General features: G+C 37.8%; 2 protein-coding genes across 3 annotated transcripts in view; one reads left to right on the top strand and one right to left on the bottom strand.

Annotated features, from left to right (window-relative positions):
- Positions 1 to 14,010, bottom strand: part of dync2i2 (dynein 2 intermediate chain 2) — a 38,460-nt gene extending 24,450 nt beyond the window's left edge. Inside the window, exon 1 of the mRNA XM_059994132.1 lies at positions 13,429 to 14,010. Within this exon, the coding sequence (XP_059850115.1) occupies positions 13,429 to 13,764 (336 nt within the window). The 5' untranslated portion in view covers positions 13,765 to 14,010. The remainder of the gene's footprint in view (positions 1 to 13,428) is intronic.
- Positions 14,011 to 14,081: 71 nt separating this feature from the next.
- Positions 14,082 to 24,797, top strand: LOC132407500 (protein SET). Of its 2 annotated transcripts, none has more exons than XM_059994134.1 (8): positions 14,082 to 14,362; positions 15,960 to 16,017; positions 17,150 to 17,292; positions 18,719 to 18,822; positions 19,681 to 19,794; positions 20,786 to 20,956; positions 21,569 to 21,715; positions 22,014 to 24,797. In XM_059994134.1, exons 1-8 carry the CDS (start codon positions 14,290 to 14,292, stop codon positions 22,035 to 22,037), a joined length of 834 nt encoding a protein of 277 aa, XP_059850117.1. In that variant the 5' UTR covers positions 14,082 to 14,289; the 3' UTR covers positions 22,038 to 24,797. The 2 variants fall into 2 exon arrangements, with proteins under 2 accessions (XP_059850117.1, XP_059850116.1); XM_059994133.1 differs by lacking the exon at positions 14,082 to 14,362 and adding an exon at positions 14,484 to 14,729.
- Positions 24,798 to 25,914: the final 1,117 nt, after the last annotated feature.

Genomic DNA, 25,914 nt, shown 5'->3' on the forward strand with positions numbered 1-25,914 from the left:
CTTATCCCACAATCATTTAACATAGTAAATAAGTAATTGGGAATGCGGCAGATGCTTCTTCAAAAGAAGCACACAGAGGCCAAGTGGAAATGATGGAAAAGTGCATAACTCCAAAACCTTCACCCAAGGTTACATCTACTAACTCCATACAACTCATCAGTTGCCCCAGAACACGCATAACCTGAGTGGAAGCAAATCTTCCTCGACCCAAAAGGGCTGCATAAGAATTGGAGGTGCAGATTCTATCTGGAAAAAGTTCATGCCAAATCTGAAAGCTTGCAAAGGTTTCAAGTCTCTTCTCAATCCTTCTCACAGCAATATTGCATTTCACCTAATCATCACGCCAAAACCAAAGACAGTCCAATTTCAATCATCAAGCTGCAGCATGCAGATCTTAATCCTTCGTATCCACACTAGTTGAAAAATGAGGAACTATTCCTGAAAGGCATTCACGTGAAGAGTATCTTCAAGAACTTAGTTCTATCATCCAATATAAAGTTGTACCCAAACACTGCACTGAGACTGCGACAAACCACCTGGAATATTTTATTTTAGCACACTTCTCTCTATTCACTTATGCAAGAAAACCAAAAATATTACACCCCCAAAAGCTTACACTGAGCTTTTTAAGTTTTAAAAGCCAATGAAAGGCATCAGAATGGAAAAGAACAAAATTAAATGAAGAGGTAATTGGATACCTGTTCACACTCCTGGACTGAACAAATGGATTCTACAAAGCAGTTAACCAAGTCTCTCCGAGAGACAAAAGCACGTATGGTGCAGCATACTAAACTGAAAACAAAAAAATACAAATAAATTTTCTTCTCAACAGGAGGGTAGTAAATAATCAACATATCTTTCAAAGTAAAAAGGGGAGGAGGCTTTGCTAAGAAGCATAGAAAAGGATTTGAAGACTGAATTTTTAAATTGAGGCTTGCATCTCGAGACAGGTAAAATTAGGGTTTCAAAACGTACAAGATTTGGGACAAATTAAAAATAGGCAGGAATGTTTACTGGTCAATTTTAATGCTGTGGCTGTCATGGAAAGTGATCTTTCAGAATCAAATATTCTAATAAACACTTCAAGAGTACTTAAAAAGTTACAGTATTAAACTAAAGGAATATTATAGTTGCACAAAGATAGATATAGATCAAAAGACTGAATAAAGAAAAATCAAAGAATTACTTAAGATTAAGAAAGTAAAATTGCAAATTAAAACTAGCCAGAAACAAAATAATCATTGCAAGTTCAAAAAGTTAACAAAGCAACTGTTGGTCTACAAGAAAATATATGAATAATACTCCAGAAAATTACCTTGAACACATTTTAGAAATTCTTCACCCTCAGACCCAAATACTATTAATTATTCCAATATAAATTAGAATAAAGTCACCATAATTATCCAAAGCATTTGCTCTTAGTAGTCTTTTTGCACATTTGCTACTCTATATTTCTCCTATGTGTTACAGGCCTATAGAATACATCATGCTCCCTCTGCTGTTGCTTGGCTAACTACTTTATTTTGTTTTATTGAGATACAGCACAGTATAGGCCCTCACAGCCCTTCAAGTCGCGCCACCCAGCAGCCCCCAATATAACCCTCGTCTAATCACAGGACAATTTACAACGACCCTATCAACCCATTCATCTTTGGACTATGGGAAGAAACTGGAGCATCCAGAAAAAACCCATGCAATCACAGAGAGAATGCACAAACCAGAATCCACCTTTGAACCCTCTACACTTCATCCAGCTTTGTAATGTTCACTTAATCAATACTGCCATCCTTCTTTTATCCCTCCCACTCCCATTGTTACTGAACACAGTATCGAAGAATATACAGTGCCCAACCCAGCCATTTTTTGTGCCAAGTTTCTGCTAGTGCCACCAGACCATACTCTCACGTGGTTCACTAACTAGCCTATGTAGCAGGCACTGCATGCTCATATTATACACAGTAAACCAAATTTAACTATATGTAATTTTTGTTTTAATGCACACCAGTAAAAACAAGCATGCTAGTCTAATCTGGCATGAACAGCGTTGCAGCTAATAAAGCCACTGTCTCACAATACCAGAGCCCCAGGCTCAGTCCTGAGTTTGGATACAATTGGTGTAGTTTCCACATTCTCCATAAGTGGTAGAATCAGGTGGGAATTGATGAAAATATGGGGAGAATGAAAGCAGAATTAATGCAGGATGAGTGCAAATCAGTGGTTAATGGTTAATAGTGTGGGTTTAGTGGGCTAGAAGGCCCATGTCTACACTGCATCTCTCTACATCCCCATTTTATCTCCATTGTCCTATTATTTTGCCCTCTTGTGCTTGTACATTTTGCCCTTTTCAAAAGTCTTTTCTCCCTGAATCACCTCCTCACCAAAACCCTTGCTTTTGGTTTCCACCTCAGCTTTCCATGGGTAGAGGCTCCCAAGCCTCTAGCAAGCTTAAACTCCACCAGAATTAATAAAGATGATCACAAAGGAAATATTAGAGCCAGCAAATGACTTTATGAAAAGAAAATCTTTTTGACCAGTTTATTGGTGTCCTTTGAAGAAATAGCATGTGCTGTGGATACTGGGACTCCACTGGATGAACAATACTTGGATTTACAGAAAGAGTATTGATAAAGTGTTGTATCAAAGATAATGCAGAAATAAAAGCTCATTGTGTAGGAAATAACATGACATGGATAGAAAATTGGTCACCTAACAAGAAAATCAGCATAAATGGGTCTTTATCTGATTAGCAAGATATAGAGTGTGCCATGATGATCTGTGCTAGGACCTCAACTTACTAAACTTACATAAATAACTTGGATAAAGACATCCAAGGAATATAGATAGATTAAGTGACGGCAATATTTGGGAAAACATGAAACAGTCCATTTTGGAAGAAGAATAAACCATTTTATTGAAATGCCAGGGACTGCAAATCTCAAAGGTGCAGAGGATTCTGAAAACGTTAGTGTTTTGCTGAAGACTAGTGTTAGACTTGCTGAAGGTTGATATACAGGTACAGAAAGTACACAGTTAAGAAAGCCAACAAAATAAATGTCTGTATCCAGCTCTCCTCACAACAATATAGGGTGCTTTAGTTTTATAGGCAATTAGCTCGGAGTAACATACACAGTACTGATCATCCAAAGAAGGATGCAAATTTCTTTTAAGCAATTCTGAGTAGTTTCATCAAATGCCTGGAATGGGCAAGTTGTCAATTCCAGAATAGGCTGGGCTAGTTTCCCTTGGAATTCTGATGTGAGAAGGTACTTGATTTAAACATATATAACCCTAAGCAATCTTGAATGAGATAGATATGAAGAGCATGTTTTCTCTTGTAGCAGAATAATGAGTTAGTGGAGTCACTGTTTCAACTTGGGGGAATAGTAGAGGCATAGCTCATAAGAAAGAGGACCTCAGAGGGTTTGGAGGTCTTTGGAACTCTTCCCCAAAGGTTGATGAAAGCCAATTCTTTGAACATTTTAGGGTAGAAGTAAATACTGTGTATTCTGATAACATATTTAAGTAGTACCAAGGGTAGATGAGAATGCTGAGTTCATAGTATAATCAGATCAATCATAATCTTATTAAATAGTAAAGCAGCCTCAAGAGACTGAGTGGTCCACTTCTGGTCCTAATTCATAAGCCCTGTAATTTTACACAGGGTTTGAATGTATTGGAATAAACAGGTTTATAGTCAACAACTTCAGAGACAGGTGAATTAAGACAAGGCAGCAAAGTTAAAGAGGTAAAAGCAAGTAGTCTTAATAACTGTGAAAATATAACATTTAAAGCCCATCTTAGAAAAGTGAGTGTCTTTTCATCACAGAGATTGAAATATCAATATTGCCGTCAGGGAGAACAAGTCTGTGGAAATGAGCAAAGATAATATCCTTATGCCTCAGGACTCACTCATTCTATTTCTGGTGTTCCCACAACCGCATTAAGAACTCTTCATCTTGCTATTTCATACTCATTTATTTATATTTGCACTTGCAGTTTGTTGCTTATTGATCTTGTTTTTTAGTTACTGTTCTATAGATTTGCTAAATATGCCCACAAGAAAAAAATTCTCAGGGTTGCATGTAGTGCCAAGTACATATTCTGATAATAAATTTTACTCTGAACTTTTCAGCTGTAATCTTCCAGCACCACCACCCTGCAACATTTTAAGAATAAAGGCTCTAAGGCCAAAACATCAACTGCCCATTTCCCTTCGTAGATCTGCCAGACCACTGAATTCATCCAGTCCCCGTTTTGCCCCAGGTTTCCAGCATTTGCAGTTTAGTGTGTCCACATTTCATAGATCCTCACTTAATGAAAAAATGGCATGAACATGCCAGTCCTCATCTTCAAACCAGGCTGATCAAGGAATTAATGAGAAGTAAAAAAGTAAACTTCTAGGTCCACTTTCGAAATGAATGAGACAAGTGCAGACTTAATGGAGTTTCAAATAAATCATTGAGAAGATCATGGATGAAGCCATAGAGAACTTGACTTCATTTAACTACAAGTCCACTTATCCAATGACCACATCAGATGCAATCTCACTGGCTCTCCACTCAGCTTTGAAATACCTGGACAACAGCAACACCTCGGTTAGGCTGTTACATATTTATTTCTGCTCAGCACTTAACACTTACCAACCCCTCAGTACTAACCAACAAATTTCAAAATCTGGACCTTTGTACTCCCTCTGCAACTGGATCCTTGACTTCCTCATTAGGAGACCACAGTCAGTGTAGATCAGAAATAACATCTCTTCCTCACTGATAACACCGGACAAATTTTTTCAAAAGTGTTGCTTCCTCAGAAATGTTTTGGTTATAAATAGGCCATTTGAAGCTGAACACAAATATAATTTCAGATTATTAGTATCACATAGGAATTTGGAGAAACAGGAAATTAACTTTTATTGAATAAAATGTGTTTAATTACATAACGGTGCTAATGCTTTGCAATACAGGTAGTTTGACTAAGCTAAAATGGTTTGTTGATGATTTTCATTTGTACTCAGTGACTGAGGCTCCTTGCTTAAGCGTCCAACAATAATCAGCCAGCATTGATCGATTCCAGTTGCTCTGATATTGTTTCTCTATGACTGCAATGTCCTGGTGAAACCTATCACAATGCTCATCACTGATAGCGCCAAGATTTGCAAGAAATAAATCTAAATAGGAATATAGAAAATGAACCTTTAGTGACATGTTGCACTTCATTGTTTGTATGCTTGAAGCATGTTGTCAACCAGCTGCATGTAGTTTGGTGCTCTGTAGTTGCCAATAATTTTTTCATCAACATCCTTGAATGCCTTCCATGTGATTTTCTCCGGTCCCACTAGAAGTTATTCGAATTGCCTGTCATTGATTACCTGTTTGATTTGTGGACCAGCAAAAATGCTTTCTTTAATCTTGGCATCAGTACTTTTGGGAAACATCTGTCTCAGATTTTGAAATCCTTCACCATTCTTGCTCATCACATTCATAAATTTTTTCATGAGCCCCAGTTTTATATGAAGAGGAGGCAAAAATATCTTCAATGGGTCTACAAGTGGCTCATGTGCCACACTTTCTGCCCTGGAACCAACTGCTCATGGAGTAGCCAATCTTTTTAATGTAATGAGATTCCTTAGCATGGTTGCCCCACTCGCAAATGAAACAACAGTATTTGGTATATCCAAGCTGCATTCCTAGCAGCAGCCTTTCTAAAACCTATCCTGCCATGCAGCAACCACCCTGCCTAGGCATGCCAGGACAAGATAGAAAACATTTCAGCTTACATTGTAGGCAGCATTTTAATAAACTTGAATTATGAATTGAAATAACAAATATCAGCAATTTTTTAAAAATTGTGCATGATATGGAAATTTCATGGTGATTTTCATGATTTGCAGCCCAAAGTACACAAGATACACCAAAAGTATTCAGGAAGCAAAATCTTTGTTGTCCATTGTAATCAATACAGGCACACTTCAAGGATGCATGCTCTACCCCTCTACCCTCATGACTTTGTGGCTAAGTAGAGGTCAAACACAATCTATAAATTGGATGATAATACAACTGTTATTGGCAGAATCTCAGACAATGATGAGAAGATGTACAAGAATGAGATATTTCAATTAGTTGAATTGTGTCACAAAACAGCATGTGATTCCAACCAAATGATCATGAACTTCAGTGAGGGGAAGTCAGAAGAATATACACCAATCCTCATTGACAGGTCAGCAGTGGAAAAAACAGTGAGAAGTTTGAAGTCCTGGGCTCCAAAGAATCTATCTTGGGCCTAATATATTGATGTAATCACGAAGGCAGCAGCTATACCTCATTAGGAGTTTGAGATTTGTTACATCACCAAAGACTCTAGCAAATATCTACAGATGCACTGTGCAGAGCATTCCGAGAGGTTGCATCACCAACTGGTATGGAGGCTCCAATGAACAGTCCACAATCTCTTTGTTAAGGACATCTTCCAAAAGACTGTGCCTCACTGGGGATCCTCACCATTCAGGACATGCCATCAAAGGTACAGGAGTATGAAGATACACATTCCAAATTTATTTACTTTTTTTAAAAAATGGAACAGCTTCTTCCTCTCCATGAGATTTCTGAATGAGACATAACACCTCACTGTTTCGCTCTCTCTTTGCACTATTTTATACAAATGTCTTATTGTAATTCATAGTAATTGTTTTACTTATTGCACTGTACTGCTGCCACAAAACAATAAATTCAATGACATGTCAGTGATAAACCCGATTCTGATTCTGCATTGCACTGAAGAGGTAAGTAGAATGAATTTGCATTCAAATAACTATCAAGGAGTTCAAATATGTTTGAAAATTTATCTCAGATTTGTTTGGGACTGTGTCAAAAATAAAAAACAATCCATGGAAACAAATTGCAAAATCAAACACAATGATGTTGCTGCTTTTAAAAACACAAACACGAGAAAACCTGTAGATGCTGGAAATTCAAGCAACACACACAAAATGCTGGTGGAACGCAGCAGGCCAGGCAGCATCTATAGGAAGAAGTACAGTCGACATTTTGGGCTGAGACCCTTCGTCAGGACTAACTGAAAGAAAGGATAGTAAGAGATTTGAAAGTGGGAGGGGGAGGGGAAAATCCAAAATGATAGGAGAAGACAGGAGGGTGAGAGGTGAAGCTAAGAGCTGGAAAGGTGATTGGCAAAAGGGATACACAGCTGGAGAAGGGAAGGATCATGGTACAGGAGGCCCAGGGAGAAAGAAAGGGGGAGGGGAGCACCAGGGGGAGATGGAGAACAGGCAAGGAGTGATCGTGAGAGGGGCAGAGAGAAAAAAAGAGGGGGGAGAAGAGAGAGAGATAGATAGATAGATAGATAAATAAATAAGGGATGGGGTAAAATGGGGAGGAGGGGCATTAACAGAAGCTAGAGAAATCAACATTGCTGCTTTGATCAATTTGCCAGAAAGTACTGTTTGAGCGTGTGATATCTTAGAACATCAGTGCACAAATTCTTTTGCAGGGAGGACAATCATAGTTACTTCTGAGAGCCAATTAAATATGCACAATGTTAACAATACATAACCAGATATTGATACTTCAACCACAAATGAATTTGCTAATGTTTACCAGACTAGTTTCTATCAGATCACTATAATACAACACCAATCCAACAATGACGAATATGGAGGAGATTGTGACTGGGGAATTTGTGTACTTAACAAGATAATCAGTAGAAATAAATTTTTAAAATCTAATTAATGCTGGAATTGTATGTACCCTATGTAATTTTAAGCACAAGGAAGCGTGGTTTGGGGTTAAAAGGAAGTTAAAATTTGTAAATTTTCATTGTCATCCCAGCCCATCAAATTTTCAAACAGATTTTCACAAACAAAAGCGTCAAAGAAACTTGTATTTGTGGGTCTTTCATTCAAAAGTATTTTGCTTATCTTGAGGGGCCATTGTTATACTTACCAAATCAATGGAAGGGAAAATCCAACACCACTGAGGATATCCAAAAGTGTATGGCTTACTTTTCCCAGTAGTTACAATGAATTAAATAATGTTTTGCTTCAACTCTATTCAATATATTCACAATTTAAACTTAAATGTATAAAAACCATACATAATTTGACATAAGCAACACACACAAAATGCTGGAGGACTCAGCAGGTCAGGCAGTATCTACAGAAATTAATAAATTGTAGACGTTTCAGGCCAAGACTCTTCAGGACTGGAAAGGAAGTGGGAAGATGCCTATGGGGCAAAGGGATGAGTTAGCTAGAAGGTGATAGCTGTAGTCAGGTGGGTAGGAAAGATAAGGGCTGGAAAGGAAGGAATCTGATAGGAGAGAGAAAAGTGGACCATAGAAGAAAGGGAAGGAGGAAGGGACTCAGGGGAAGTGACAGGAAGGTGAGAGGAGGTAAGAGGCCAGAGTGGGGAAAAGAAGAGAGGATGCCATTAGGCTGGTGACTATCCAGACAGAATACAATGTGTTGCTAGACCAGACAAAATTCAAGGAGTTGATCCTCTACCCTGACAGTGCCCTCATTTGGTGCATAGGGCCAACATATTGGAATGTTTAGCCAACAGATCGGAAGGGGAAAGAGAATTTGAATTAAAATGTTAAGCCACCAGGACGTTCCACTTTTGGTGAATAAAGTGGATGTGCTTGATGTAGTGGTTCCCCAATTTACAACGGGTCTCAGTATTGTAGAGGAAGCCTCATTTGGAGCACCAGACACAACAGATGACCCCAGCAAATTTGAAGGTGAACAACTGCCTCACTTGGAAGGACCATTTGAGGTCCTGAATGGAGATGAGGAAGGAGGTGAATGGGCAGTTGTAGCATTTTGGCCACTTGCAGTGATGTGCTGGAGGGAGATTAGTGGGGAGGGATGAATGGACAAGGAAATCATGGAAGGGAGTGATCCTTGTGGGAAGTAGAGGGGGAGGGAGGTAAAGATACGTTTGGTGGTAGGAACCCTTTGGAGGTGGCGGAAGTTGTGGAGCATGACACATTGGATGCGGAGGCTCAAAGGGTGGTAGGTAAGTACAAGGGGAACTCATCACTGTTGAGGCAAAGGGAAGATGAGGTGAGCACAGATGTTTGGGAAATAGAAGAGATATGGCCGAGAGCAGCAATGGTGGAGGAAGGGAAACCCTATTCTTTTGAAGGAAGAGGACATCTCTGATGTCCTGTAATGTAAAGTTGGAACAGCTGGGAACAGATGTGGCAGAGATGAAGAAACTGAGAAAAGAGAGTAGCATTTTTACAGAAGACATGAGGTGTGAAGCTATACAAAAAAGATAACCATAGAAATCAGAAGGTTCATAAAAGTTGTCAATCAACAGTTTGCCATATTCATGAAGTAAAACAAACAATTCTTGAAATATAAAACAGAAAATCAGATGAGTATTGCTTGTGCCAATAATAATCACATTTGACACCTGTTGCTTTGTTTCTTTCATTTATGACCCAAGAGACAGACTTTTTGCCCATCACATCTATGCAGACTCTCAGAGAATCTTATTCTTCCAATAATTTCCTTGCAAATCTATTCTCTTACATACCTATTAATATAACCAGTTCTCCAACCAGCCACCCACACAAGAAGCAGTTTACAACAGCTAATTAACCTATGAGCCCCACATATTTGACATGTGTGAGGAAAGCAGAGCCCAGGGTGAAAACCCATGTGGCCACGAGGGAGAATGTGCAAACTCTACATTAATAACATTGGAGTTAAGAGATAGCTGCAACAGAACACTACCCTTTCCTCTTTCCTTATGTCATACTCAAATAAAGAATGAACTTTCAAAAACCACAAGAAAAAAAATCCAAATCTACATTTGAAAAGACCATACTTTAATAATCAACCAATAGTGTCAAACATATAAAGGGAAATTTATTGTTTAATTGTTGAAATATTTGAGTTATTTCTGGTAAAAAGATATGGATTTGAGCAGCAAACATGGCTTATTCAAATTCAGGACAATCACATCAGAAGTTAACTGGGGTTGGATAGGTATAGGATAATGCATTATAGAACTTCTATATAAAGTCCTAGAGGGGGTATAATTAACCTCTAACTACCACAACCAACGTTCTTTGTGAAAAATACAACTCTAACAATTGGAATGTTTTCCATTTGAGGCCTATTGGTACTTTTCTACAATGATGGGCAGATGTCAAAGTTGTGCATAACAATATTGAACCAGCATGGTCCAAGGCACAGCTATCTCAGGAGCACAGGCTCAAAGTCAGAAGTACATTGATTATCAAAGTACATATGCAACCCCGAAAATTATTTTCTTGCAGGCATACTCAATAAATCCAATAACCTTAATAGAATCAATGAAAGACCACACTAAAAGGGTAGACAACCAATGTACAGAAGACAACTATGAAAATAGAAAGAGCATAGTAATAAACAAATTACAAGAACACAAGATGAAGAGTACTTGAAAGTGAGTCAATAGGTTGTGGGAACAGTTCAGTGATGGGGCAAGTGAAGTTATCCCCTTTGGTTCAGGAACCTGATAGTTGAGGGGTAATAACTGTCCCTGAACCTGGTACTGTGAGTCCTGATGGCAACAGCGAGAAGACAGCATGACATGGATGGTGAGGGTCTCTGATGATGGATAATGCGTTCCTGTGACAACACTTCATGTACATTTGTAGATGTGCTCAATAGTGAGAAGAGCTTTATCTGTGATGGACTAGGCCATATCCACCACTTTTTGGTCAGGTGCACTACAGCAGATACATTGTCTCCTTTACTCTGTCAATAATTTAAATTTTTTTTTGGTATCACAGATAGAAATAAATGACCTGAAGACTGGCTTGTGCCTGTGGGGTCCTCAATAGGAAACTAACATGGAATATCTATGCAACATAATTAAATATTTTCAGCCTTGCCTTTTGCTCAAACAAAGCCCCACCATCAAAGAGATTCTTGAAGCCTCTTTTTATTCATATTTAATTGCCCACACCTACTCATAACTAGATCCCATCCACTGGTTGCAAGATCACATAGACCAGTGTAGTGCAACTTTTCAGTATACTTGAGCCTCATTAAGTTGGCATTTCATCATCTGTAGGTATTCTTGCAGCTGCTCCTGTCATGCCCCTCTGCACTCCACATTGATCCATGGCTGGACAGTAATGATAAGAGGTATGCCAGCCATGGAGGGGTTATAGATTATAGTAATGAATATTCTTGATGCCACAACTCATGGAACTCCAGTTCAAGGTGCTAGATCTGTGCATTTTATTCAGCACAATGGTGTCTCTGCTGAGAAGTCATGAGACTTTGTCTTCACAAAGACTGTTCTATGGTCACTTCTATTAGTGTTATCAGACAGATGCGCTGGCAATAAGAAGAATGGGGAGGATGCGGTAATATTTTTCACTGCGTTCTGGCAACCATGTCTTTCAAAACTTGATTAGTGCTTCCAAGCTACTCTTGGTGATGAACACTGATATCCCGAATCACAGCACATCTACTGGAAATGGAGGCGGACTCATCAGCTGAGATAATATCTAGTAATCAGAAGGAGGCTTCTATTTGATTTGGAGTCTGCAGGTCATTCTTGTTCTGCCTTAAATACCACAGTGCCAGTACCTAGGGATTATCATGGCACCTTGTCTGCAAGATAACATCTGCGTGATCCTATGAGTAACAACGTCAGCCTATTGCCTGACCAGTCCGCTTAACAGCCTTCCCAATTTAGACATTGCTTGATAGATGTTTAAGAGCTTTGCAAAGTCAAGCAAGCTGGAAGCAACTTTGCTGTACCCAAATTTAATCCCTAGATCTATAGCAGGTGGTCTATCAATAAAACTTTTCCCCTTTTTTTGTAAATGAAGTGGTAATTCAAGAGAGCCATATTTGTCCATTTCAGAGTCATTATTAATCATAGTTTGACCTCAGGCAGAAGTTAAACTAGATAGGGATGGCAGATTTCTCCTACAGAAGATCAGTCAGATAGATTTTTCAACAATTTAATGTTTTTCATGATCATCATCGGTAAGATAAATTATTTTTCCAAAATCATCATAATTTTGAAAAACAAATTCCACAGAAGCTATTTTGAGATTTGAACCCACGTGTCCAGATTGTTAAATCAAATCTCTAGATCAGTAGTCCAAGAATTTAACTCCCAGATCACTGCATACCTTGTTAGAATTACTAAGCTTAGATCAGAAAAGACATATCCACCTTTCACAACCTCCACCATCCAAAATTCTTTACAGCCAATGAAATTTATCGTGTTATCAATACAAGAATGTAGAAAATACCAAACCCAATGGTTATAAAATATGATTACATATTAAATTTGATAAGATCTATCTGCTTTAGCAAATGCCAATTCAAGGATAAATATTGATCAGGGTTCAGAAGAGCCAAGTTGTTTTACATTAATCTGAGAGGGCAAAGAAGAGGTTGGCTTAATACTCCTTAAATTCATACCAGTCATTCAATAAGTACAAGGCAGAAATCTGTCAAATACAGGGACTTGCTGGAATATAACTGATGAAAGACTTATGAAATACTTTAAAGATGTGTATTTCCAGGATATTCAAGCAGTGATATATATGAAAATACTTTCTAATCCACTCATTATGCACATTCATATCAAGGACAAGAACACATTCACTGAATACAAATGCTACTGTCACTAGTATATTACACAACACTGAAATGACAATAACATGAATTTTTTGATTATATTTCCCTATCTAAATGAAACTAATCAACAAACAGTGGGAAAATTGCATTTCATTCCAACAACACCTGTCCGAATGAATAATCATGATACCTTTCCCTCTCAGAAATTAATGCAAAGTACGGTTATATTTCCCGGAATTTATTGGATAAGGGTTTTGATTAAAACTTTGCACGATATTACAGAGAAATTAACAAACTAATTCACTGGCTAGGGAATTTGCAGCAGCAAAGTCGGGATGTATTTCTAGGGCCGAAGAAGAATATCAAGTACGAAATAACGTTTCAAGCCATTGCTAATTTAAAATCTACCGCTCATTGAAATTTATTAAGTTCTATCGCTACATTAAATTTATGAAGGACTACGAAACAAAAACCAGGTATATAGGTTATATAATCCTATGAAACGCAATTAACATCCTAGAGTTTGTAAGTCCCCCACAAACGCAGGCTACATTTAGGCTTTCATTAATATCGTTTCACATTCTTGTTTTCATCCGTCTCGATCCAGAAAATGCATTGCTTGTTAAATGTTTGCAACAGTTGTCATGCTAACAGCGTCCGTTTCTTTAAGCGCAGAAGTCGAAAATATGAGAATTGGTATTTGTGTGTATATAAAAGTGTAGATCATACAAATGAACTCAAAATTGCATGCTACAAGTTATATTGCAATATTACACTATATTTGAAATATATCCAATTTCCCACCAACTCACTGTCTGTGGTTGGTCTATCCAGTCAACTTCAAACCCATCAAACGCGTGGCTTTGGATGTTCTTGTTTAACTCCCTGATCAACATCGGCTCCACTTGCCGCAGAAAGCGAACCAGACGCGGAAAATCAACCGATGGCTCGACGTTCTGATCCAGGACGGGGAGCTCTCGGCCGTCGTTCAGCTCTGTCTGCGTACTGATCTCCGCGCTACGTCGTATCTGCACTGAGGCTTCGGCACGCCGAACCTCAACTGTTTGACAAACTGCGTCACAGAGCTCAGGAGCTTTTCTCCAGCGCGACTCCACTGACACGGCCTCTTGCACCTCATCGGTGAACATGGTCCGTTAAGTTATAAAACCAAATAGAATCTAAATCGATTTTAGTTTATTTCTTAACCGAAATGTTCAGAGCTAAGGACTCATCCGCCTCCCACACACACAAAAAAGAACCCTCTGTCACACAGAGCATGAGCTAATATTCGACGCGACCCAATCAGCGCGCCCCGTCGCCATGACGACCTGGTCCAATTGGTGCCCAATGCCTCCTGACGTCACCGTGGCCCTCGCGCCGCCACGGCCGCCGCCAAGACTGGCCAATGGAAGGCAACGCTGAAGGGTATGTAGGCGCAAGGGCGGCTCACTGCGCATGCGTGGTAGTTTGGAGCGCTGTGGTGTGTACGCGCGCGTGCGTGTGGAGCTATTGGGCTCGAGCGTTTTTTTACTGTGGTAGAGGCGCGAGACCCACTGAGCCTTCGAGGGGGGAAGAGAGACCGAACCAAGGGAAGATTAAAAAAAAAGCGCGAGTCAGAGCTTTTCATCTTTTTTTTCCTCCTTTTTTATTTCCCCCTCTTTCCTTCTTCCAAGATGTCGGTCCCAGCGACAAAGATGAGTAAAAAAGAGGTGAACTCGAACCATGATGGAGCAGACGAGACCTCAGGTAATTTCGAGACACGGGAATTTTTTTTTGCTAAATGTGTGTATTGTGTATAAAGCTACGTAAGTTGTGTTTGGAACCCTCTGTGAGTTGAGTGAAGGCCTGTGTGAGTATGTATAATATTAATGTGTGTGTGTTGTATATATGCGCGGAATGGCGGTCCCACGCTCCCCCTCTCGGTCAGGCTGGAGAGGAGCTGAAAGACAGCGCGGGAGGGTAACTCATTCACTCCGGCGCCATGTTTATGAACTCGCGTACAGAGGGAGAAAAAAAGACAGAATCTCTCCTCCTCCTCCCTCATTGTGTAAGGCGGCCGCCATGATACCAGGAAAGAGAAACGGAGCCGCCGCGGCCTGCTCATCGGCCGGAGGTGAGTTGCTCCATTTCTCCACACACGCACTCCCGCCTCCACGCGAATGCAAGAGCGGGCAAGGGCAATGTGCTGCGAGCGATGTTCCGACTGCTGCTTCCCGCTAGTATCTGCATTACTTGGGGTGGGTTGGGGACTGGCGACTGGGGAACAGAGGCCTAACCACGCGGCCTGGTTTTAAAGGGATTAGCTTTTTCTTGCTCGCTGAGAGTAAGGTGATTTGAACCGCGAGCGCCGGAAATGGAAAGCCACAATACTACTCAAACCATAACTTCACACATGGGGTATTTGTGGAGATTAATTTTATTGAGCTCCGCTCTGGTTTTAAGACTTGAGTATTTTCCTTTTAAAATTGGTGGTTGTGTAGTTCTGAGACGTATTCTCGGAAATAAAATCCGCCTAAAAGTCAAGTTTATTTCCAGAGTTTTATTTCAACCATTATGTAAAGGGGAAATTGGATACATAAATCAAAATCGTAAAAATCGTGCGGTAACACAAATGAACCTATCGTAAATAATATGCATGTTTCGGCGGTTTTTCGTTACAATTCATTTATTTTGTTCTGTAGAGCCATCGAAGTAGTGACTTCCTTTGGGTAGGAACCACGCGGCCTGTAATTTAGCGGGGGTTCATTCAACACAAAGGGAAGCGGCACTGAAACGTGGGTCGTTGGCGAATTGTTGACGTTTCTTGGTTTAGATTCGTTATAGCTGAGGTTCGATTGGGGTGGAGGGAGGAGTTTTGGAGCAATGTGAATCGGGCATCTATTTGTGAATGCCATGTTCTATCGCTAATTTTTCTGGTTCTAGTTGAGAAATGAGATAAATAGAACTCGTTGAGTATATTCCTTGAGGGTCGTGTAGAGACATTTAACTACATTTCTGGTTTTCTATTAAATTCTGGAATGTTTTCTACGAAGTCTTATTAAGTGAGTGTTTGGTCCTTTGAAGCTTGCCCATTGCTTTCCCAGATTTAATGTAATTCTTTTTAAACATAAGTTCATGACCTTTGATGCATAATGAAGTTTACTGCTTCTTTCAGCACAAGATTGAGTGTGGCATTGACTTGTTTTTGAAAGGCAGCATGCTTTAAGATGATATTTTTGAGATAAGTTTTCATATGGCTGCATCATTTAGAATTATCAAGTAGTAAGATTTTTAAAATACTTGCTAATGTTGTGATTTTCAAACTTTATTTAAATCATTTTAAAATATGAAACTTTGCTTGCAGAAAAAGAGCAACAGGAAGCCATTGAACACATTGATGAAGTACAAAATGAAATAGACAGGTGAGGTCAAATAAATTCTCTAATTTTGTATTTTAGCTCCATAGAGCAAATGTCTGGTTTAGCCTTAGACAGCATCATTCTTTGAAAATGTTTCCTCTGCTTAATTTCATTCTGATGATGAGACTTTGTAAAATTGCTTTCAAGTCTATCAAATTATTAAAAATCCCTTAGTTAATTTTTTTTCTGATTTTTGAAGAATTGCTGTACATATTATAAATTGCTGCTATTGTAGATGTACTTATTAAAGGTATAATTTTTAGTTTTATCAAGGATATTCTGAGTTTTTCAATGCTGACGCTATTTGCAGAAGGTCGGCTTCATGGTTGGGTTCCCTCTGAATATTTAATTTCTGATCCAAAAATTCAAAATTGTGCCTTGATCTTTTAGCTTATCGGGAGATATTTGCTTGGCTTGTTTAAAAACTGGTGTTTTCTTCTTATAAAAATTGCCCTCTTAAAATTCATTGAAGTTGCCCATTACAGTTGACTCGCTGTAGTCCCCTACTAGCCCTGATTAAATTTTGTTTGTATTTCTAAAGTTTGTTTGGACCTGCGTTGTAGTTGTGAATTAATTATTACTTTGTGTGGCTGCAGCTACACATAAACCCCATCACAGTGTAACTAAATGCTTCTAGAGTTTGTTTGTCTTTTTATTTGAGATCTTTTAATGCATCTCACAATTATTTGCTGTTTTGGATAATTGGTACATTACTATTTAAAATGTGCAAAAATCCAATAAGAAGAAACTTGGCAATGTTCAATTTAAGTAGGCATTCGGGCTTGTGGATTATTAGTTAGCACTCATTTGAAAGGTTACAAGGGGGGGAGTGGTGAAATAGTAGTGGTGTAAGTGGGAGGAGAGTTAGAAAGCTTGTATTTCGGTGAATAATTTGCTGTCTTGGAAGAAGTCAGTATAACTTGATGTTGACTTTTGATTTTGGCAACTAATAGTTCATCTGGCTTCACCTTTTTTTGGAGGGACCTTTAGCAAAGCATGCTGGATTGTGAACAGGAAGTGTGGTAAATTGTGTATCTTGGACTCCTTGTTTTTTTTTACCTTTTTGCCTCTTGTAATATGCAGTAGGCTACTAATAATTCTTATGACTATTTTTAATAAACCTGTTTTTGCGTAGACTGAATGAACAGGCAAGTGAGGAAATTTTGAAAGTAGAGCAAAAATACAACAAGCTACGCCAGCCATATTTCCAGAAGCGGTCAGAACTCATTGCCAAAATCCCCAATTTTTGGGTGACCACGTTTGTCAACCATCCACAAGGTAAGCAGTAAAATGAAGTGAGTTTCAGTGGTCAGAACTCTGGAAGGTCATTAAATAGGCCTTTATTTGAAGAATGGATTGTCTTGTGAAAATGAAATTTTCATGTTTTACTGAAAAGTACTGAGTTCAACTGAGCAGTATAGTCTCTGTAGCTGTCTAATTACTGTAATACTTTAATATGTTGATAAACTGAACTTTAGAGCATTTGTAATTATTAATACTTGCCAAGAGGTGGCTCTCCTTAATGGTGACCCCTGGAGGGAGCCATTGTTTATTGCACATTGTAATTAAAATGGTGTGGCTTTCTGCACTTACAATTTGAAGCACTGAGTGGTATTTGTGTAGGGCTAGAGCTTCAGTAGATTATGCTGCTTCTGTGGTCAAAAATTGTTTGTTTCCCAAGCTAGTTTATAGCTTTTTTTGTGTGGCCTTTTGGCACAAAACCATGTAATAAGTGGTTATAACTTGCAAGTTTGTTGTACAGTACTGTTCTTTACAATTGGGTTAAATGTGGTAGTAATTACAAAGACACGTTAAGTTCACTTCTGCTTTAAATCTAAACTTAATTCCAGTTTTAACATTTAGGCAGATTTAGAGTAGATCTATCCATCACCTATTCAATCTTTACCCACCTAAATAATCCTGTGGTGGGTATTGCATAAAACTGATTGTTTTCTCGTTATTGATACTGTGTGGTGCAATCCCATAAAGAAAATACCTTCATGGACAGGTTTCAGTGAAAATTTTTACAATTTCTGGGGTAAAATTTGGTAGCGGCTTGAGCTATGTGTAAATCAGGATGTATAGCAAAGTGGGGGGTTTCCACAGTTGAAATTTTTATCTTCAATCTTGTCCCATTGCATCCCTGAAGGGGAGGATCTTTGGAAATCAGATTTCCTTTCCAATTCACAAAGCCCTTTTGGGGGGGGGGGGCAAAATTGAGGCCCAATTTAGCATTTTTGGCAAAGTGGGCAGTTTAATTTTGTTTTTAATGTAACAAGTTATTGTTCTAGATTGTTAATACATAATTATGTGTAATAGTTATTGCATGTCTAACAGTATTTGAAATTGTGTGAATAAATGTACTTGCCTTTCACTAATGTCCATTTGTACTGTGGGAGATGCCTGTAACTGAGTAGAAAAAGGTTCTGTGACAACCAAGAGATGTATTTGGAAAATGGTGATGGTGGAACTTTGACTTGCTGAGGAATTTTGACATTTACAAATTTTGTCCATGAATGCGTATTAATGTTTCTTTTTTATTTTGTACTCTGAATTCAGCATCTTACGTATACTGCTATTTTCTCATAAGTGAGCCACTTCACATTGAACTCAAAACCTATGATAGTGTTTTTTATACATTTATTGGTAGGTATTAATACATCCCATGACTGAGTTAAACTTAAAATTTGCTATTTGTTTCCAGTATCTGCACTTCTGGGAGAAGAGGATGAAGAGGCACTGCATTATCTGACAAGAGTGGAAGTGACAGAATTCGAAGATATCAAATCAGGTTATAGAATAGATTTTGTAAGTATATCCATCTATTGTAAGATAATTTGTAGTTTATAATCATAACTTCCATGAATCTTTACTGTAATGTGTGAAACGGCAGCACACAGTTTAAACAAGCAAGCTATGTGGCTATTGTGTTTTTCCATACCAGTTGTAATTGTTATGCTCTGTTTTGTAGTAAGATGCTGTACTTATTGTATTTAACCTATCTCTCTAGCAGCCAACAAATATTTCTGAAACTTGTAATAAAGTTAAGTTAAATCCATATTTGATTTGTAGCTAGGAATAAATTAATACCTAGAGTTTGGATGATACAAAGAGATACCAGAGATATGGATATCCTGTTTTAATACTACTATGGTGGCCAATCTGTTGCTCTGAATCACAAACTCTAAAGGGTGATGTTGGAGGGGGGGAGTGGTTGATGGTGCGCTGTTGTGATAGCAGACAAGTTCAGTTAAATTATGTGCTCTGAAAAGTTGGATGATTGACTTGGGTGAGGTTTGTGGTATATAGCCTATTGTAAGTTCAAAACTGGAAGAAGATTTAAAAGTGCTTGGTATAATTATGATATCTGTGCAAGTTCAAGCAGATTTGATTTTTCTGTGTTACTGTGACATTTTCTCAGTAAAACCCATTTACATTTGCAGCTAACATTTGGTGAAATTGCACCGTTTCAATAAAGCTGATGCAAATATTCAGAATTTTTTGTGTAGATTTTCTTTAAAGTAATCTTGACTCATCTTGTGGGTAGTTGCTATCATTTTGTGCAGGGTGATTTTTGTTTTACTCTTGCCCAAGTTTTCTTTTGGTTCAAAATTTTCCTCTTGTATTAACATTGGAAGAAATCTAATGGATGGTCTTTGTTTTCAGTATTTTGATGAGAACCCATACTTTGATAATAAAGTTCTGTCCAAAGAGTTTCATCTGAATGAAAATGGAGATCCATCTTCAAAATCAACAGAAATCAAATGGAAACCAGGAAAGGTAAGGCTGATCATTGGATATAGTCTATCTGCATACGATGCCAAAAAAGTGAGAAAACTTGCAGAAAGGGAAGTGGTGCTCCTGTATTATCATGGATAATTTAGTATTCATAGATCAATATTTTCATATTATTGGCTTTGAAAGAATCCAGATTTTTGTTAATTACTAGATGTCAAAGTTCTTTTTTTAAAGCGGGGGCGGGGAAATATGGAACACTTGTTCCATGTACCATCTACAACTAAAGGGGAAGGTTGTTTGGATGACAATTGATTATTTAATAAAATTATGAAAAATAAAGTACTATGGAGCCCACGTGTAAACTTTTCAGAAATTGGCCACCACCATCTAAGGCAAATATCAGGGTTAAAAAATGTATCCCATTTCTATACTACCCAAGACTACAGGAATTGTGACTTGTCATTTTCATGGTTGAAAGTCCAGTCCAATAACTTAATTTATTGAGATGCAGCATAGTATAGGCTCTTTTGGCCCTTGGATTCCTACTGTTGGCAGCTTAAAATTAGATCAGTAATTGCTTCATTCTATAATTTTAATGTTGCTATGTATCCTAAGTAGAGTGCTTATAAGATTTTTTTTCTGTTCCGTTTACTAACCAGTTATTTTAAATTCTCTAGCATTGTTGCTAGAGAGGTACAAAATTGTCTTCAAGATTGTTAAATTTAGCTTTACCTCTATTCTGTTCTATAGCATTGATATTAAATATGTAGCAGCAGTCTTTTCCCCTTCCAGGTAATAGGTCATGGCAAAAGTTTAAAAGCAGATTTTGTAATATGATATAGTGGTATTATTCATGTTGAAACCCTTTGGTTTTCTCTATACCTTTGTCATTGTGCTGAATTAAACTTATCCTTGATTTTTCACTTGAAAATGATGAGATAACTGGGGTACTTTGTATCGCCAATATATTTAAATTTCCCTTGCTGACCTTAACACAATTGATTGTTTATCATATATTCATGTTATCTTTAAGGATCTGACAAAGCGCTCCAGCCAGTCACAAACCAAAGTGGGCAGGAAGCGGCAACATGAAGAGCCAGAAAGCTTTTTCACCTGGTTTACTGATCACTCAGATGCTGGTGCAGATGAACTTGGAGAGGTTATCAAGGATGACATCTGGCCGAACCCCTTGCAGTACTATTTAGTGAGTGCATTTTATTTTTTATCAGTTTGTATATATTTTGATTTCTTTATCGGCAGTTGTCTTGTAGGAAGTTCAGTTCTAGTTTTTGATCAAAAGTGACCCAAAATAGTCTGGTTTTGACTGGGTTAATTTTAAATTTATTTTCTATCTAGAAATATAGGATGGTGTTATGTTAATTTTTCTGAAGCTAACTGTAGTTTCATTCACTGGGTGCTGTCAATTGTAATTCTGGCATTTTCTGTATCATCTAAATGCACTGAAAGCTGTTTGAGTGAGTTGAAGGTCTAGATTTTCAACTAGGCCAGACTAAGAATATCCTTCAGCAGCAAGGGATAGTGGTGTATGGGTGTTTTTCCTGAATTGTTGCCACAGTTGATGGTAGTTTCATATTCTAGATAAAACTTAAATTCTCCAGGTTATTTTGTGTTTGCTGAATTTACTGCTTAAATATCATCCCATATCAGTAGTAAGCTGGTATTTGAATATTCATTGTTTTTCAGTATATACACTTAATGAAATCTAAGTTTGCTGCAGCTGCTTTGCTTTATTTCACTTCGTAGCTTCATGTCATCCTGTGTTGCCCCATTATTGAGAATGATGATGTGTTCCCAGGTTCCAGATATGGAAGATGAAGAAGGGGATGGTGAAGAAGAAGATGAAGATGAGGAAGAGGAGGAGGGTTTGGAGGACATTGATGAAGAGGGTGATGAAGATGAAGAAGAAGATGAGGAGGAAGAGGAAGAAGGGGAAGAAGCAGAGGTTAGAGCGGTTGCTTCTGTTTGAAATGTACAGTCTATAATTTTTATGCTGCAGGCTAGTTTGAGCAGTGAATACAAAATTCAGATTTTGACTGCCAGTTAATCCATTTTGATTACTTACTTGCATGTCTTGTAGGAATTTTACGTAAGGCATGGTCAGTTTTCTAAATGAAAGTATTAAATATCTACAGACTGTTGCATGCTTCTGACAGTAAATTTTCCTGTAGTTTTCAATTATCAATTGTTCTTGGAAAATAATTTCAAATATTGTCACTAACCTTTGTCCCTTTTCTTTTCAGGAGGAGGAAGGAGAAGATGACTGATTTGTTTGCTGTTGACATTCACCTCCTCCCCCTACTTTTTTTTTTCTTTAGTCCCTGGGAGCAAGTTGCTGTCTTTTTGTGCTCAGTTTCCTTGTTCTCCTGAGGTCCTTAAACCATATACACAATTGGGATGAGTTACATGCGCAAACAACAGTGGCAATCTCTTTCTGCCATTTTCCATGAACTGATGAATTGTCCTCCAACCAGATGATCAGCACACAGACCTCCATAGTAATGTGCTTTGTATTTTTTTTTACTTTTTATTTTTAACCCCACCACTGACAAATTCCCTCTGTTGGAAGCCCAGAACTTCTCTCTACCTTTTGTGCTGTGACCATAGATGATTTTGAATAGGCTTTTTTCTTACCAGTTCTGGCCCAGAGATTACACTGTGTTTCCATGTGATGTGGACAAATGGCAGTTACCATCGTCCTTGTTTCCTTCTCTCTTGTAACAAATTGGGGTGTGATTGAGGCGCCTGGGGTAGATGCAGATGGTTGGGTTCTAAAGGGTGGGTTTGTTGGGTATTTTGAGGACATGGCTGTACTTAGCACGTTGATGCATTGTATATTTTTACAACATCCCGTGCAACCAAAGCCAACACTTTTAAATATTAATCGATTTGAGCCCCACAGCAGATGGTGACAACCTGTAGAATCTTATTGGAATCTACATTCTCTAATGTAATTTTTTGTTTCACTGGAAAGGAAAATTGCTCAGTTTTAAACGTTAAAAGTGTACAAGTTGCTTTGTTACAATAAAACTAAATGTGTACACAAAAAGTGTGTGGTGAGTTTACTTTTCACCTGGAATGTTTTGAGGGCTTGTTTTCGGTCATCTTAAATAGTTATTTTAAATGTTTTGAGGAAATTCTATAGATCTGAAGTAGTATCTAATGAATACCATAAAAATTGCTTGTTTCAAAAGTGGTGGTTCTAAATTAATTTTTGCATTGTTTGTTCTCTACTTTGTTATAATCAGCCAAGTAATGAAAGTCTTAGTCTAAATGAGCAAAGTTGAAAACAAGTTTTGGGCCCAGTGCTTTTTTTTGGTGTTAATTGCAATTTGTTTTAATGCAATGTAGGCACAAAAAGGGTAATTAATGTATTCGGGCCTACTATTGTATACTTATAGTGTTTCTAGCCTGGTTTATGTTCAAAATGTGTAAACATCCCATATGTTTGTATTTAGATACCTTTTCTGTATTTAATAGACAAGATTGTAACTAAAATCAGTTTACAACTTGGCATTTCCTTCGAACAGTTGGGTCCAATGCTACATTGCAAGTTTGATTATCACATTTTGCATTGGACAGTTAGCTAATAAATGGTCTTTCTCTTCCAAGGTTTTTCTTTTGTCTTGTAGTTAAATTTGTAAGTTGTATGTTGTCTTGCCAATAGTTATGCATCTGACAGTTTTCTTGATCTAGAATCTGCCATGGGTACTATGCCAACTGTGCAATTAGCTCCAGTTTATAGATTATTGTATATAATTATTTGAACCTCAATTGGGCTTGATTTTTTGAATTCAAATTGATTGTACTCTGGATTTGATGCACTCTTAAATTGTTTTATTTCTGGTGATAAGTGCTAATATTCAACTATGATTTTTCTTTTTGATTAGTTGTCCTTTAGTGTTACAACACTGGGAGCTCAGTTATTAAAAGTTAGGATACAAGTACCTCAAGTTACTTGTTATTCCTGTTGCTTATTCCATTGTCCTGGTCAAATTTGCTTTGTATTGAATTATAACCTATTGTGCAGTGAAAAGGTTGACCTCTTGATTACAGCTGTTCTGTGTTTTATAAACTTGTCCCAATTCCATAATTCCTGATTTATGCAGTTTTGTTATTAAATTGCATTTTTCATTGTGGCCAAAGTATTGTTTCATTAATCCTATCCCACCTATTGGATTTCTTTTCTCAATAGGAATTTTTCAGTCTCTTCAGTTAATTTTTGAGGGAAATAATATCACTTGCATTACCAGCTAGAAAATAGGCCATTATATAATGCTACAGCACACATGCTGCCTTGTTCTAAATCTAGCCAGAATGGTGCCCTAAATTGGCTTTGTATATTTATTCTGCAAATTACATATCCTTAGTCATTGGTACTGCAACAAACTTCATAACATCTGTTCAGTAATCCACTAGACTACAATATAACCAGAGCAGCTAATGATAGTTTCATGGGTGCAGATCAGATTTCTGCTGGTGTTTTGTATGTCTTAATAAGTATTATACATTGGCATGTTTTTCCACCAAGGATATCCATATTCCCAAGAGTCCTTCTGTTGAAGTCTTGCTACTCCACTGGTGATGGATAATTGTGGTTACCAATCACACCATTTGGTTTCATTTGGAAAATTAAAGGAATGAATAATAATTCTACCACCAGCAATGTAAGCATGAGGTATATGGTTCCTTGCGCTGAAAAGTTGATGGTCCTGAGGGCTTTTAATAATAGATGGTATACAATCTACTGATAACTAGAGCTGTCTAGATTTTTCAGAAATTTTGTTTACATTATCTGTCCAAGCATTGGACATGGCTGCACCATCTTTTTGCTTAAATGTTCTGGAGAGGAAGGTGTTTAAACAATATTTTGGAATGTTCCTCTGGTTTATAGACACCCATGTACTGGGGTTTGTTTCATGTGGCAATCTGAGGTGTCGTGACTTCATCTTTAAAGCTTGTTTTTTTTAAAACAAATGATTCTCATCTGTCATGTTATCAATAAACTTTGTATACATGTTTTGCCACAGTGCTGTACATTGTCTTTACTAAATGTATAATATAAGGATTATTCATCAGCTATGTTGGCATTGCTATTGATAATATAATTAGTTTAATATTTCAAGTGGTTTAGACTGGAATGATTTGCTGTTTTGTGAAGTAGTCTGATGTCTGGTTACTTTGGAATTGGCCTACATATAGGCCTTTGCTGTTAAAACAAGGAATCTCTCCACATTCCTGAAGGAAATAAACCTAAGTAATATGATATAATGATCTAGCATGCCTTGAAACTGGTGTGCATTGGTCTTGGATGTAAAGTACAATCTTGTACTGCCATATTTTGAAACCTGTAGACTACCCTAGTTTAAGATGCAAGAGTAAAGGTAAAATGTAGAATCGCTTAAGAAATTTACAGTATAGTGCTAACAAGCAATGTTCTTCCTGTTAACACGAGGAAATCTGCAGGTGCTGGAAATTCAAACAACAACACACAAAATGCTGGTAGAACACAGCAGGCCAGGCAGCATCTATAGGGAGAAGCACTGTCGACGTTTCGGGCCAAGACCCTTCATCAGGACTAACCGAAAGGAAAGATAGTAAGAGATTTGAAAGTAGAGGGGGGAAGGGGGAATAGGAGTAGACTGCCTTTTAACTTTGTTTAGGTTTCAATTTCAAACATTAAATATCACATGTTCCAAGTAAGGCAATTCCTAAATTACTGATCTGATTGCTACAATTAGGAACCTTGAAGGCATGCCTAGAGGGTGTAGAAATGTACTATACTTGATGGAACAAAGGCTCACCAGAATCGATCTATGGCTGTCTTTACTGAGCTTCTGATATGGGGCTATACCATACCATTTGAAATATATCTAAACATCTAGTGATCAATATTGATTCAAAAACAGCAAGTTGAACACTACCATACCAAATAAAAGGTAATACTAGAAAGTCTTGAGGATTTTGATGTACCTTCAAATTAGGTCACAAGCAGAATCAAGTCTATGGCAGGTAATAAGCCATTAATAAATATGCAGAAAGTGTTCAAATCAGCAATGTTATTTGCCTATCATTAACTTTTAGGCATTTCAGTCAGGTTGCAGTGAAAATTTGACAAACTTGGGAGATATTTTAATCCTAAAA

The sequence above is a fragment of the Hypanus sabinus genome, chromosome 18, assembly GCF_030144855.1.
Source record: "Hypanus sabinus isolate sHypSab1 chromosome 18, sHypSab1.hap1, whole genome shotgun sequence".
Classification (NCBI taxonomy): domain Eukaryota; kingdom Metazoa; phylum Chordata; class Chondrichthyes; order Myliobatiformes; family Dasyatidae; genus Hypanus; species Hypanus sabinus.

Excerpts from the sequence above, each read along its gene's own strand:
- LOC132407500 (XM_059994133.1), top strand. The coding sequence starts at position 14,504 with ATGCGCGGAATGGCGGTCCCACGCTCCCCCTCTCGGTCAGGCTGGAGA. Across the intron at positions 14,730-15,959 it reads GGCCTGCTCATCGGCCGGAG|AAAAAGAGCAACAGGAAGCC; the intron begins GTGAGTTGCTCC and ends CTTTGCTTGCAG. Across the intron at positions 21,716-22,013 it reads AAGAAGGGGAAGAAGCAGAG|GAGGAGGAAGGAGAAGATGA; the intron begins GTTAGAGCGGTT and ends TTTTCTTTTCAG.